Here is a 15087-nt window from a genome sequence, read left to right on the forward strand (position 1 = left end):
CAGCCAGCACACACCCCAAGGTGTTAGGCAGGTGAAGTGACAAATCGACGCCCGCCCCAGCAGAGATTCCAAGTGCCAACACCTTTGCCGCGAATGCCAGCGAACCAGAGCCATCAGCAGCCCGTCGCCTCGCCTCGCGGTTCAGTGCTCTCGACTGGGCAGAAGCAGAACCCATCTCGGGCTCGGGCTGGGGATCGGGCCGTAGTTCAGATAAATACGGTGGCGACCGCTCTAGCCAGATCATTCGCGGTCCGACGCCAGATCGAGAAACTCTGACTCGTTTCGAAAGGTGAACAAGTGTCGAAAGGATAAACATATTCGGTTTCCCATTTCCGTGCCCCATCAAACCGCAGAGGCACAACACGTGCCTGGTGCAACATTTGTGATTAAGTCGTTGGAACAAAGTGAAGTGCGGACACCATGCGTGCTTTTGGATTGGTGAGTGCGAATGCCAGGGGATTCATTTAGAGGATGACAGGTCCACATTGAGGACTGCGAATTCGCAATCTCAGAGCTTAAGATTGACTACTGTTACTGTTACTGTCTTTTCAACTGTCATTTTACTAAGCAATATTTATGACGATTTACCGTGAATTTCTAATCCACTACTGTGGATTTCAAGACTTAAAATTCTGGAAAGTCTTACGAGAGGAATGTTTAAGAAATTTAGACGAAGGGAGGGCCAAACTATTTGATATAGTATATAATAGGAAAACAATATTTTCCTATCTTCTACAATTCGAGGAAATAATGTAGGCCACAACAAATTATAGATGGTACTTTTAATCTTCTTAGCCGGAAACCATAGATCCCTTGCAGGAATTATCCAATGATATGTTTATCATTACACGACCCATCATGACAATTCTTTCTGAAAATTCAATGTTTTGTTGTATGACAAACCATTCTCTCACATTGTATCTAATCCGAAGGCCTCCAAAAATTGGTAATGCAATGTTCTATACAATACACATTATGCAATCCACAAACATAACGATTTTCATAACGAAGCCATCATATCCCCGAAAAGACTCTCCATTTTGGAAAGGCAACGACCCTTGGTCGCTGTAACAATTTGCCATATTCATATACACTTTGGCTCCTAATTCGAAATATAATTATTCTAATGAAGTTGGCCAGAGTCAGTGACAAGTCAGATTGTCCACAGCCACAGTCAGAGAGCCAAAGTCAAAAACCAAAAGCCAAAAGCAGCGCCAGCCACCGGAAGTTGTTCCTGATGCTTGGCTAACAAAGCGTGGCGGCGGGGACGGGCCAACAAAACACTGTTCATGATTACCTCTCTTGGTTGGCCAGTTGCCAGTTGGGCTTACCATTACCATTACCAGTTGGGTTTTCGGCCATTTGAGCGTTATGATTCCGAATACCTGAATGGCCAGAATCTGATTCACGCAGCCATGAGTGGCTCTAAGAAATGATGTCAATGCTATTTGGGCGATCATACATACCAACGCGAATCACTTTGCGTGGTATTCGGAAGAATTCCGTTGCATAATCGAGGGGTGCTGATCATATTTCACGCCGACTGCCCCCCAGTGTTGTCGTCCATTTTTAATGGCGTAGAGGCTGGGGCTGGGGCTGGTATTGGGGCTGGGCCGCAGGCCTTTGTACTCTCGTCTATTATGTTCGGAGGCTGCCGGGGAGCTCCGCATTGGCCCAGTTATCTGCTGAACCGCGAAATATGTATTGGCTGGTTGCCTCCGACTCCGGAGGCCCATTGCGATAGGGGCAATTAAAACCAATTAAGTAATGATCTCGACCACGGTGTATTTCAGATGCTCTGCCTGGCCCTGCTCATCTGCGGCCGTGCCCGTGCAGCTGTGACAGGACCCGAGGCCCGATCAGGTGTTAGCCCCGGCCAAAATCTCAACCCAAACCAGCAGGTGGCCTCGGCTGGCGTGGGTGTTCTGGACTCGGTGCTGCGGGGCAAGAGCCGCCAGTCGCGCTGCGTGCGCTGCTACGAGGATCGGGATAGGGATCGCTACTACGGCGGATACTCCAGTCGAATGGGCGACGATCAGGGCACCAGCGCCTGGTACTACTCGGGCTACGATGATCGCAGCACCACCAGAGATCGGGACTATGACAGAACCTACGATCGCAGTCGCTACTACGACGATCGCTACACGCCGCGCACCTACGATCGCTACGAGGGCCGGGGCGGCTACGAGGGCCGGGGGGGCTACGACGACTACAGACGAGGCGGCAGCGCTGGCTACGGATCAAGCTCTGGCTACGGCTCAAGCTCTAGCTCCTATCCGGATCGGGAGCGCGGCTATGGCTACGGCTACGACAATCGGGAACGCTACTATCCAGATCGCTACAGCGAAAGCTCCTCCAGAGGTTACTTTTGATCAGCCCATGATATCTCTTTGCAATCATTCTTAATCCTTTCTTCATGCCACAGATCGCTACTACGATCGATCGCGTTCCAGCTACGATCGTTACGACCCGTATGATCGCTACTACTCCAGGTATGATTTTCGCAACTATCGCCCTTGGGATGAGACCTACAGGTATCGCTAAACTGTTCCTGTCTTTGTATATATACCTATCGCTATGTGTATTCCACTTCCCCTCTCACACTCTCTCTGCTATGTGTGTGCGTGTTGTCAAAGATGTTTCCATTTCTACTCTCTAATTTCATACAAAAAAACGTACCAACTACAACAACAACAACAACACCATTACAACATGAACACCAACAACAACAACAACAACAACAACAACATGAACATCAACATCTACAACAACCAAAACACAACACCAACAAAAACAACAACAACAACACTGTGGAAACTCCGGATGCTCCTGCACCCCAACTGCACCCAATCCACCTTTCCGCCTAACCTGCACACTCGCCTCCAACCCGACTCGAAACCCGATCACGCCCACGCCAACTCCAACGCCAACACCCATCCCACCCGATCGCCCGATCAGTCAGGCTTCGACAATTCGGTACATGGCTATTACGTTGCCACCGACGAGGATGATGGCGACATGCGCACCCGCGGCAATGGAAATGGTAACGGCTACGCCTATAGCCGGCCCCCTCAATCGCTCTCCTCGCCCTGCGGCCGCTTGGCCGGAAATTGTCCCTATGGCGGAGGCTCCAAGGTCTCATCCTCGGCCATAAGCAGCGAGAGCTCCCGCGGCGGAGGACATACCAGTGTCCTAGGATCAGATGCTGGCATCAAGCCCAATGGCCAGGGCAGCTGGACCTATCTGGGGGACCAGGATAAATCCGAGGGCAGCGGCAGCAGCAGCGGAGGGAGCAATGGAGGAGGGAGTGGCTCATCGGGTAGCGCTAGCATGAGCAGCGGCAGCAGTCGGGATCGAGAAAGGGAACGGGATCGGGACCGCGATGCACAGAGGTAAGTTGCAGTGGGTGCTGCCCCTCGCCGGCTCCTGCAACTCCTGTCCACAGCTCCAGCTTCCAGCCCTCGTCGCAGCCAGGAATCGGTCAAAGCATTAAGATAGGCTTGCTCTCTTCTCGCCCCTTGTAGCTCTTCCTATGGTGGCCGACCGCGTCCTCTAGGCGTCAGCTATCTGCTCGAACGCGACTCGGGCAATGCCGCAGACGCCTCCTCGGATGGCCCAAGCGACCCGGCGAGTCCTGCCAGCGGTGGTGGTGAAATTAATGGTGAGGGAATGCCCATTCCCGCGGCCCAGACGGCCTCCGAGGGCAATCCCGGCAAGACAATGGACAATGCAAGGCAATAGCTCCGTTAGCGGAACCGAAACCAGATCCTGCCCCGATGCGAGCTCCTGCTGGGAATGGCAGCGCAAAGTGTAACCTACCTTCCGTATTTATGTGTACTTCGTAAGTCTCCAAAGAAACTATTTATGTGTGCGTGCACGCTTTGCTCAAATAAACAATCTTCAAAGATCCTCAAGGACTCGGAGTTTCGCTGGGATTAAGGGGGAATGAAACGACATATTTTTCAGGGTGAAAGTACAGTTTGCTTTTTTGTTTAAGTTTTTAATTCTTAACTATGATTCAATACGGTTCTTTTAGGTCAAATACTATATTCTCCCTTTTTGAGAATCGCGTCCCTGAGCAAAATATAAAACAATCACAAAAGTACACAAAATGAAAACCCAAAGAAAGTATACGTTAAATCAGTGATTAAGAAAATATATGAAACAACATATAAGTAAATGGAAACAAATAAAACGAGGGGGCCCAGTCATGGAAATGACTGGAAACCATATGGAAATACGCACTTCAAGTTTACGGCATCGCGTCAAAAACCAACTTAAATAAAATTAGAGTTGCTCAGTCAAAAATTCTACGACGAATATGCAATGCTCCATGGTACATACGAAACAGCGACATCGAGAGGGACCTAAAGGTTCCCAAAGTGGGCGATGTTATACAATTACAAGCAGCAAGGTACTTGCAACGACTTGGTGGTCACCCTAATGCGCTAGCCAGACGTCTAATTAACCCGCCAAGGAAAAGAAGACTCAAAAGGAGTCATCCACTGGATCTCCCTACTAGATCCCTCCTATAACATCTCATTAACTTTTTGTAAATATTCTAAATAATGTATGTACCTACTCCATATATGTAACATTAAGTTTAGGTATGTATCTCCTGTGATCAATTGTTTTTCCCCTTAAATGTAAAACTAGATTAAGTTGCCACGAAAGGTAGCAGTAAACTTGTTTACAATAAAATACAAATTTTCCACATGAAAAAACAAAAAAAAAAACAAAAAAAAACGAGGGGTAACGTTGTGAGTTGCTGCGGACACCGCAACTCTACAGTTATACCCGATACTAAGTCCGTATGGCTCTACTCCGGCAGACGCCGCAAATATTAAACGACACGACAAGGAGTGCGTGCGAGAGAGACAGAAAATCAGTCTGAGCGTGACGTCGGGTGCTGCGTAGCCAGTGCAAATTGATTTGTTCCTTTTGGCTGTAAAAATTATCTGATCTGATCCAGATTCAGCAATCTGATATATATGATCATTATCTATGATTCTGCGTGTTTAGTTTTCTCTTATCCTCAATATTGTGGATGCAACAGATTTTCGTCCTTTGTGGGGGCGGAAAGGGGTGGGGCGAAATTTTGAGATATACGTTTTATAGTGAGATTCTAACAGGAGTGCGGATACCAAATTTGGTTACTCTAGCCTTATATGTCTCTGAGATTTGTGAATATCCCCAGATTTTCATCTTTTGCGGGGGCGGAAGGGGGTGTGGCGAAATTTTGAAACAAACTCGTCTCGGTCCGATATATGAGGAGTGTGGATACCAAATTTGGTTGCTCTAGCTTTTATAGTCTCTGAGATCTAGGCGCTAATGTTTTACTCTAAGCAAAGCCGGCTTTGCTACGTGTGTGTTAGAGAGAGACAGGGCGAGAAAAAATGAAATTGTTTTCTTGATTCTGGCTATAATAATTATACGATCTGGTTCAGATTTTGCACTCTAGAAGATATAGTCATCTTCTACGATTCTGCGTTTTTTGTTTTCTCGTATCGTCGAAATTGTGGATGCCACAGATTTTCGCCCTTTGTGGGGGCGGAAGTAGGCGGGGCAAAGTTTTGAAATATTCTTGTAGCAGTGACATATCACAGAAGTCTGGATCCAAAACATCGTTGCTCTCGCTCTTATAGTCTTTGAGCACTAGGCGCTGAAGGGGACGGACAGACGGACAGAAGGACAGACGGACGGACGGACAGACGGACAGACGGACAGACAGACTTGGCTCAATCGACTCGGCTATTGATGCTGATCAAGAATATATATACTCTATACTCTAGCCTTAATAGTCTCTGAGATTTGTGAATATCCCCAGATTTTCATCCTTTGCGGGGGCGGAAGGGGGTGTGGCGAAATTTTGAAACAAAGTCGTCTCGGTCCGATATATTAGGAGTGTGGATACCAAATTTGGTTGCTCTAGCTTTTGTAGTCTCTGAGATCTAGGCGCTAATGTTTTACTCTAAGCAAAGCCGCCTATGCTACGTGTGTGTTAGAGAGAGACAGGGCGAGAAAAAATGAAATTGTTTTCTTGATGCTGGCTATAATAATAATACGATCCAATTCAATTTCTACTCTCTAATTTCATACAAAATAACGTACCAACTACAACAACAACAACAACACCATTACAACATGAACACCAACAACAACAACAACATGAACATCAACATCTACAACAACCAAAACACAACACCAACAAAAACAACAACAACAACACTGTGGAAACTCCGGATGCTCCTGCACCCCAACTGCACCCAATCCACCTTTCCGCCTAACCTGCACACTCGCCTCCAACCCGACTCGAAACCCGATCACGCCCACGCCAACTCCAACGCCAACACCCATCCCACCCGATCGCCCGATCAGTCAGGCTTCGACAATTCGGGACATGGCTATTACGTTGCCACCGACGAGGATGATGGCGACATGCGCACCCGCGGCAATGGAAATGGTAACGGCTACGCCTATAGCCGGCCCCCTCAATCGCTCTCCTCGCCCTGCGGCCGCTTGGCCGGAAATTGTCCCTATGGCGGAGGCTCCAAGGTCTCATCCTCGGCCATAAGCAGCGAGAGCTCCCGCGGCGGAGGACATACCAGTGTCCTAGGATCAGATGCTGGCATCAAGCCCAATGGCCAGGGCAGCTGGACCTATCTGGGGGACCAGGATAAATCCGAGGGCAGCGGCAGCAGCAGCGGAGGGAGCAATGGAGGAGGGAGTGGCTCATCGGGTAGCGCTAGCATGAGCAGCGGCAGCAGTCGGGATCGAGAAAGGGAACGGGATCGGGACCGCGATGCACAGAGGTAAGTTGCAGTGGGTGCTGCCCCTCGCCGGCTCCTGCAACTCCTGTCCACAGCTCCAGCTTCCAGCACTCGTCGCAGCCAGGAATCGGTCAAAGCATTAAGATAGGCTTGCTCTCTTCTCGCCCCTTGTAGCTCTTCCTATGGTGGCCGACCGCGTCCTCTAGGCGTCAGCTATCTGCTCGAACGCGACTCGGGCAATGCCGCAGACGCCTCCTCGGATGGCCAAAGCGACCCGGCGAGTCCTGCCAGCGGTGGTGGTGAAATTAATGGTGAGGGAATGCCCATTCCCGCGGCCCAGACGGCCTCCGAGGGCAATCCCGGCAAGACAATGGACAATGCAAGGCAATAGCTCCGTTAGCGGAACCGAAACCAGATCCTGCCCCGATGCGAGCTCCTGCTGGGAATGGCAGCGCAAAGTGTAACCTACCTTCCGTATTTATGTGTACTTCGTAAGTCTCCAAAGAAACTATTTATGTGTGCGTGCACGCTTTGCTCAAATAAACAATCTTCAAAGATCCTCAAGGACTCGGAGTTTCGCTGGGATTAAGGGGAATGAAACGACATATTTTTCAGGGTGAAAGTACAGTTTGCTTTATTGTTTAAGTTTTTAATTCTTAACTATGATTCAATACGGTTCTTTTAGGTCAAATACTATATTCTCCCTCTTTGAGAATCGCGTCCCTGAGCAAAATATAAAACAATCACAAAAGTACACAAAATGAAAACCCAAAGAAAGTATACGGTAAATCAGTGATTAAGAAAATATATGAAACAACATATAAGTAAATGGAAACAAATAAAACGAGGGGGAACGTTGTGAGTTGCTGCGGACACCGCAACTCTACAGTTATACCCGATACTAAGTCAGTATGGCTCTACTTCGGCAGACGCCGCAAATATTAAACGACACGACAAGGAGTGCGTGCGAGAGAGACAGAAAATCAGTCTGAGCGTGACGTCGGGTGCTGCGTAGCCAGTGCAAATTGATTTGTTCCTTTTGGCTATAAAAATGATCTGATCTGATCCAGATTCAGCAATCTGATATATATGATAATTATCTATGATTCTGCGTTTTTAGTTTTCTCGTATCCTCAATATTGTGGATGCAACAGATTTTCGTCTTTTGTGGGGGCGGAAGGGGGTGGGGCGAAATTTTGAGATATACGTTTTATAGTGAGATCTAACAGGAGTGCGGATACCAAATTTGGTTACTCTAGCCTTAATAGTCTCTGAGATTTGTGAATATCCCCAGATTTTCATCCTTTGCGGGGGCGGAAGGGGGTGTGGCGAAATTTTGAAACAAACTCGTCTCGGTCCGATATATTAGGAGTGTGGATACCATATTTGGTTGCTCTAGCTTTAGTAGTCTCTGAGATCTAGGCGCTAATGTTTTACTCTAAGCAAAGCCGCCTATGCTACGTGTGTGTTAGAGAGAGACAGGGCGAGAAAAAATGAAATTGTTTTCTTGATGCTGGCTATAATAATAATACGATCCAATTCAAATTCTACTCTCTAATTTCATACAAAAAAACGTACCAACTACAACAACAACAACAACACCATTACAACATGAAACCCAACAACAACAACAACATGAACATCAACATCTACAACAACCAAAACACAACACCAACAAAAACAACAACAACAACACTGTGGAAACTCCGGATGCTCCTGCACCCCAACTGCACCCAATCCACCTTTCCGCCTAACCTGCACACTCGCCTCCAACCCGACTCGAAACCCGATCACGCCCACGCCAACTCCAACGCCAACACCCATCCCACCCGATCGCCCGATCAGTCAGGCTTCGACAATTCGGGACATGGCTATTACGTTGCCACCGACGAGGATGATGGCGACATGCGCACCCGCGGCAATGGAAATGGTAACGGCTACGCCTATAGTCGGCCCCCTCAATCGCTCTCCTCGCCCTGCGGCCGCTTGGCCGGAAATTGTCCCTATGGCGGAGGCTCCAAGGTCTCATCCTCGGCCATAAGCAGCGAGAGCTCCCGCGGCGGAGGACATACCAGTGTCCTGAGATCAGATGCTGGCATCAAGCCCAATGGCCAGGGCAGCTGGACCTATCTGGGGGACCAGGATAAATACGAGGGCAGCGGCAGCAGCAGCGGAGGGAGCAATGGAGGAGGGAGTGGCTCATCGGGTAGCGCTAGCATGAGCAGCGGCAGTAGTCGGGATCGAGAAAGGGAACGGGATCGGGACCGCGATGCACAGAGGTAAGTTGCAGTGGGTGCTGCCCCTCGCCGGCTCCTGCAACTCCTGTCCACAGCTCCAGCTTCCAGCACTCGTCGCAGCCAGGAATCGGTCAAAGCATTAAGATAGGCTTGCTCTCTTCTCGCCCCTTGTAGCTCTTCCTATGGTGGCCGACCGCGTCCTCTAGGCGTCAGCTATCTGCTCGAACGCGACTCGGGCAATGCCGCAGACGCCTCCTCGGATGGCCCAAGCGACCCGGCGAGTCCTGCCGGCGATGGTGGTGAAATTAATGGTGAGGGAATGCCCATTCCCGCGGCCCAGACGGCCTCCGAGGGCAATCCCGGCAAGACAATGGACAATGCAAGGCAATAGCTCCGTTAGCGGAACCGAAACCAGATCCTGCACCGATGCGAGCTCCTGCTGGGAATGGCAGCGCAAAGTGTAACCTACCTTCCGTATTTATGTGTACTTCGTAAGTCTCCAAAGAAACTATTTATGTGTGCGTGCACGCTTTGCTCAAATAAACAATCTTCAAAGATCCTCAAGGACTCGGAGTTTCGCTGGGATTAAGGGGGAATGAAACGACATATTTTTCAGGGTGAAAGTACAGTTTGCTTTATTGTTTAAGTTTTTAATTCTTAACTATGATTCAATACGGTTCTTTTAGGTCAAATACTATATTCTCCCTGAGCAAAATATAAAACAATCACAAAAGTACACAAAATGAAAACCCAAAGAAAGTATACGGTAAATCAGTGATTAAGAAAATATATGAAACAACATATAAGTAAATGGAAACAAATAAAACGAGGGGAACGTTGTGAGTTGCTGCGGACACCGCAACTCTACAGTTATACCCGATACTAAGTCCGTATGGCTCTACTCCGGCAGACGCCGCAAATATTAAACGACACGACAAGGAGTGCGTGCGAGAGAGACAGAAAATCAGTCTGAGCGTGACGTCGGGTGCTGCGTAGCCAGTGCAAATTGATTTTTTCCTTTTGGCTATAAAAATGATCTGATCTGATCCAGATTCAGCAATCTGATATATATGATCATTATCTATGATTCTGCGTTTTTAGTTTTCTCGTATCCTCAATATTGTGGATGCAACAGATTTTCGTCCTTTGTGGGGGCGGAAGGGGGTGGGGCGAAATTTTAAGATAAACGTTTTATAGTGAGATCTAACAGGAGTGCGGATACCAAATTTGGTTACTCTAGCCTTAATAGTCTCTGAGATTTGTGAATATCCCCAGATTTTCATCCTTTGCGGGGGCGGAAGGGGGTGTGGCGAAATTTTGAAACAAACTCGTCTCGGTCCGATATATTAGGAGTGTGGATACCAAATTTGGTTGCTCTAGCTTTTGTAGTCTCTGAGATCTAGGCGCTAATGTTTTACTCTAAGCAAAGCCGCCTATGCTACGTGTGTGTTAGAGAGAGACAGGGCGAGAAAAAATGAAATTGTTTTCTTGATGCTGGCTATAATAATAATACGATCCAATTCAAATTCTGCAGTCTAAAAGATATGGTCATTCTCTACGATTCTGCGTTTTTGGTTTTCTCATATCTTTAAAATTGTGGATGCCACAGATTTTCGTCCTTTGTGGGGGCGGAAGTGGGCGGGGCAAAGTTTTGAAATATTTTTGTAGCAGTGACATATCACAGAAGTCTGGGTCCAAAACATCGTTGCTCTAGCTCCTATAGTCTTTGAGCACTAGGCGCTGAAGGGGACGGACAGACGGACGGACGGACAGACGGACAGACGGACAGACAGACATGGCTCAATCGACTCGGCTATTGATGCTGATCAAGAATATATATACTTTATGGGGTCGGAAACGATTCCTTCTGGACGTTACACACATCCACTTTTACCACAAATCTAATATAGCCCAATACTCATTTTGAGTATCGGGTATAAAAATAAACTAATCACATAATTATAGTAAATCAATTTAACTAAATAATTGACTAATAAAATATGTTTAAAAATCATACTAAGATACAAAAAGAATAAATATTAAACATAAAGAAATACCAAAATATTATGAAAAAATATGAATTAACAACGTACCGACGAAAATAATTATAATAAGAAGAACAAAATTAATATTATTGATAAAATTAACGAGGGGGAACGTTGTGAGTTGCTGCGGACACCGCAACTCTACAGTTATACCCGATACTAAGTCAGTATGGCTCTCCTCCGGCAGACGCCGCTAATATTAAACGACACGACAAAGAGTGCGTGCGAGAGAGACAGAAAATCAGTCTGAGCGTGACGTCAGGCGCTGAGTAGCCACTGCAAATTGATTTGTTCCTATTGGCTATAAAAATGATCTGATCTGATCCAGATTCAGCAATCTGATAGATATGGTCATTATCTATGAATCTGCGTTTTTAGTATTCTCGAATGGGCAATATTGTGGATGCAACAGATTTTCGTCCGTTGTGGCGGCGGAAGGGGGTATGGCGAAATTTTGAGATACACGTTTTATAGTAAGATCTAACAGGAGTGCGGATACCAAATCTGGTTAATCTAGCCTTAATAGTCTCTGAGATTTTTAAATATCCCCAGATTTTTGTCCTTTGCGGGGGCGGAAGGGGGTGTGGCGAAACTTTGAAACAAACTCGTCTCGGTCCGATATATTAGGAGTGTGGATACCAAATTTGGTTACTCTAGCTTTTATAGTCTCTGAGATCTAGGCGCTAATGTTTTACTCTAAGCAAAGCCGCCTATGCTACGTGTGTGTTAGATAGAGACAGGGCGAGAAAAAATGAAATTGTTTTCTTGATGCTGGCTATAATAATAATACGATCCAATTCAGATTCCGCAGTCTTAAAGATATGGTCATTCTCTACAATTCTACGTTTTTGGTTTTCTCATATCTTTAAAATTGTGGATGCCACAGATTTTCGTCCTTTCTGGGGGCGGAAGTGGGCGCGGCGAAGTTTTAAAATATTTTTGTAGCGGTGACATATCTCAGAAGTCTGGATCCAAAACATCGTTGCTCTAGCTCTTATAGTCTTTGAGCACTAGGCGCTGAAGGGGACGGACAGACGGACGGACGGACAGACGGACAGACAGACATGGCTCAATCGACTCGGCTATTGATGCTGATCAAGAATATATATACTTTATGGGGTCGGAAACGATTCCTTCTGGACGTTACACACATCCACTTTTACCACAAATCTAATAGACCCCAATACTCATTTTGAGTATCGGGTATAAAAATAAACTAATCACAGAATTATAGTAAATCAATTTAACTAAATAATTAACTAATAAAATATGTATAAAAATCATACTAAGATACAAAAAGAATAAATATTAAACATAAAGAATTACCAAAAAAATTATGAAAAACGAGGGGGAACGTTGTGAGTTGCTGCGGACACCGCAACTCTACGGTTATACCCGATACTAAGTCAGTATGGTTCTCCTCCGGCAGACGCCGCTAATATTAAACGACACGACAAAGAGTGCGTGCGAGAGAGACAGAAAATCAGTCTGAGCGTGACGTCGGGCGCTGCGTAGCCACTGCAAATTGATTTGTTCCTATTGGCTATAAAAATGATCTGATCTGATTCAGATTCAGCAATCTGATAGATATGGTCATTATCTATGATTCTGTGTTTTTAGTTTTCTCGAATGTGCAAAAGTGTGGATGCAACAGATTTTCGTCCTTTGTGGTGGCGGAAGGGGGTGGGGCGAAATTTTAAGATATACGTTTTATAGTGAGATCTAACAGGAGTGCGGATACTAAATTTGGTTACTCTAGCCTTAATAGTCTCTGAGATTTGTGAATATCCCCAGATTTTCTTCCTTTGCGGGGGCGGAAGGGGGTGTGGCGAAATTTTGAAACAAACTCGTCTCGGTCCGATATATTAGGAGTGTGGATACCAAATTTGGTTGCTCTAGCTTTTGTAGTCTCTGAGATCTAGGCGCTAATGTTTTACTCTAAGCAAAGCCGCCTATGCTGCGTGTGTGTTAGAGAGAGACAGGGCGAGAAAAAATGAAATTGTTTTCTTGATGCTGGCTATAATAATAATACGATCCAATCAATTTCTACTCTCTAATTTCATACAAAAAAACGTACCAACTACAACAACACCATTACAACATGAACACCAACAACAACAACAACATGAACATCAACATCTACAAACACCAAAACACAACACCAACAAAAACAACAACAACAACACTGTGGAAACTCCGGATGCTCCTGCACCCCAACTGCACCCAATCCACCTTTCCGCCTAACCTGCACACTCGCCTCCAACCCGACTCGAAACCCGATCACGCCCACGCCAACTCCAACGCCAACACCCATCCCACCCGATCGCCCGATCAGTCAGGCTTCGACAATTCGGGACATGGCTATTACGTTGCCACCGACGAGGATGATGGCGACATGCGCACCCGCGGCAATGGAAATGGTAACGGCTACGCCTATAGCCGGCCCCCTCAATCGCTCTCCTCGCCCTGCGGCCGCTTGGCCGGAAATTGTCCCTATGGCGGAGGCTCCAAGGTCTCATCCTCGGCCATAAGCAGCGAGAGCTCCCGCGGCGGAGGACATACCAGTGTCCTGGGATCAGATGCTGGCATCAAGCCCAATGGCCAGGGCAGCTGGACCTATCTGGGGGACCAGGATAAATCCGAGGGCAGCGGCAGCAGCAGCGGAGGGAGCAATGGAGGAGGGAGTGGCTCATCGGGTAGCGCTAGCATGAGCAGCGGCAGTAGTCGGGATCGAGAAAGGGAACGGGATCGGGACCGCGATGCACAGAGGTAAGTTGCAGTGGGTGCTGCCCCTCGCCGGCTCCTGCAACTCCTGTCCACAGCTCCAGCTTCCAGCACTCGTCGCAGCCAGGAATCGGTCAAAGCATTAAGATAGGCTTGCTCTCTTCTCGCCCCTTGTAGCTCTTCCTATGGTGGCCGACCGCGTCCTCTAGGCGTCAGCTATCTGCTCGAAGCTATCAGAGCGACCCGGCGAGTCCTGCCAGCGGTGGTGGTGAAATTAATGGTGAGGGAATGCCCATTCCCGCGGCCCAGACGGCCTCCGAGGGCAATCCCGGCAAGACAATGGGCAATGCAAGGCAATAGCTCCGTTAGCGGAACCGAAACCAGATCCTGCCCCGATGCGAGCTCCTGCTGGGAATGGCAGCGCAAAGTGTAACCTACCTTCCGTATTTATGTGTACTTCGTAAGTCTCCAAAGAAACTATTTATGTGTGCGTGCACGCTTTGCTCAAATAAACAATCTTCAAAGTTCCTCAAGGACTCTGAGTTTCGCTGGGATTAAGGGGGAATGAAACGTCATATTTTTCAGGGTGAAAGTACAGTTTGCTTTATTGTTTAAGTTTTTAATTCTTAACTATGATTCAATACGGTTCTTTTAGGTCAATTACTATATTCTCCCTTTTTGAGAATCGCGTCCCTGAGCAAAATATAAAACAATCACAAAAGTACACAAAATGAAAACCCAAAGAAAGTATACGGTAAATCAGTGATTAAGAAAATATATGAAACAACATATAAGTAAATGGAAACAAATAAAACGAGGGGGAACGTTGTGAGTTGCTGCGGACACCGCAACTCTACAGTTATACCCGATACTTGTCAGTATGCTCTCCTCCGGCAGACGCCGCTAATATTAAACGACACGACAAAGAGTGCGTGCGAGAGAGACAGAAAATCAGTCTGAGCGTGACGTCGGGCGCTGCGTAGCCACTGCAAATTGATTTGTTCCTATTGGCTATAAAAATGATCTGATCTGATCCAGATTAGGCAATCTGATAGATATGGTCATTATCTATGATTCTGTGTTTTTAGTTTTCTCGAATGTGCAATATTGTGGATGCAACAGATTTTCGTCTTTTGTGGGGGCGGAAGGGGGTGGGGCGAAATTTTAAGATATACGTTTTATAGTGAGATCTAACAGGAGTGCGGATACCAAATTTGGTTACTCTAGCCTTAATAGTCTCTGAGATTTGTGAATATCCCCAGATTTTCATCCTTTGCGGGGGCGGAAGGGGGTGTGGCGAAATTTTGAAAC

The 15087-nt window shown here is 47.0% G+C and overlaps 2 protein-coding genes across 2 annotated transcripts; both read left to right on the forward strand.

Annotated features, from left to right (window-relative positions):
* The first annotated feature begins 1793 nt into the window (after positions 1 to 1793).
* On the forward strand, positions 1794 to 3904 carry LOC117191452 (keratin, type I cytoskeletal 9-like). Its single transcript, XM_033396314.1, has 4 exons — positions 1794 to 2361; positions 2426 to 2493; positions 2953 to 3392; positions 3525 to 3904. The coding sequence occupies exons 1-4, from the start codon at positions 1794 to 1796 to the stop codon at positions 3739 to 3741; spliced, it is 1293 nt and encodes a 430-aa protein (XP_033252205.1). The 3' UTR covers positions 3742 to 3904.
* A 2254-nt stretch (positions 3905 to 6158) lies between these two features.
* On the forward strand, positions 6159 to 7161 carry LOC117191453 (cell wall protein IFF6-like). Its single transcript, XM_033396315.1, has 2 exons — positions 6159 to 6812; positions 6945 to 7161. The coding sequence occupies exons 1-2, from the start codon at positions 6169 to 6171 to the stop codon at positions 7159 to 7161; spliced, it is 861 nt and encodes a 286-aa protein (XP_033252206.1). The 5' UTR covers positions 6159 to 6168.
* The last annotated feature ends 7926 nt before the right edge of the window (positions 7162 to 15087 follow it).

Source organism: Drosophila miranda, assembly GCF_003369915.1.
Source record: "Drosophila miranda strain MSH22 chromosome Y unlocalized genomic scaffold, D.miranda_PacBio2.1 Contig_Y1_pilon, whole genome shotgun sequence".
NCBI classification, from domain to species: domain Eukaryota; kingdom Metazoa; phylum Arthropoda; class Insecta; order Diptera; family Drosophilidae; genus Drosophila; species Drosophila miranda.

Coding starts and splice junctions, on each gene's coding strand:
- LOC117191452 (XM_033396314.1), top strand. CDS start 1,794: ATGCTCTGCCTGGCCCTGCTCATCTGCGGCCGTGCCCGTGCAGCTGTG. Junction 2,494..2,952: donor ATGATCGCTACTACTCCAGG/TATGATTTTCGC, acceptor ACCCGATCGCCC/GATCAGTCAGGCTTCGACAA. Junction 3,393..3,524: donor CGGGACCGCGATGCACAGAG/GTAAGTTGCAGT, acceptor CGCCCCTTGTAG/CTCTTCCTATGGTGGCCGAC.
- LOC117191453 (XM_033396315.1), top strand. CDS start 6,169: ATGAACATCAACATCTACAACAACCAAAACACAACACCAACAAAAACA. Junction 6,813..6,944: donor CGGGACCGCGATGCACAGAG/GTAAGTTGCAGT, acceptor CGCCCCTTGTAG/CTCTTCCTATGGTGGCCGAC.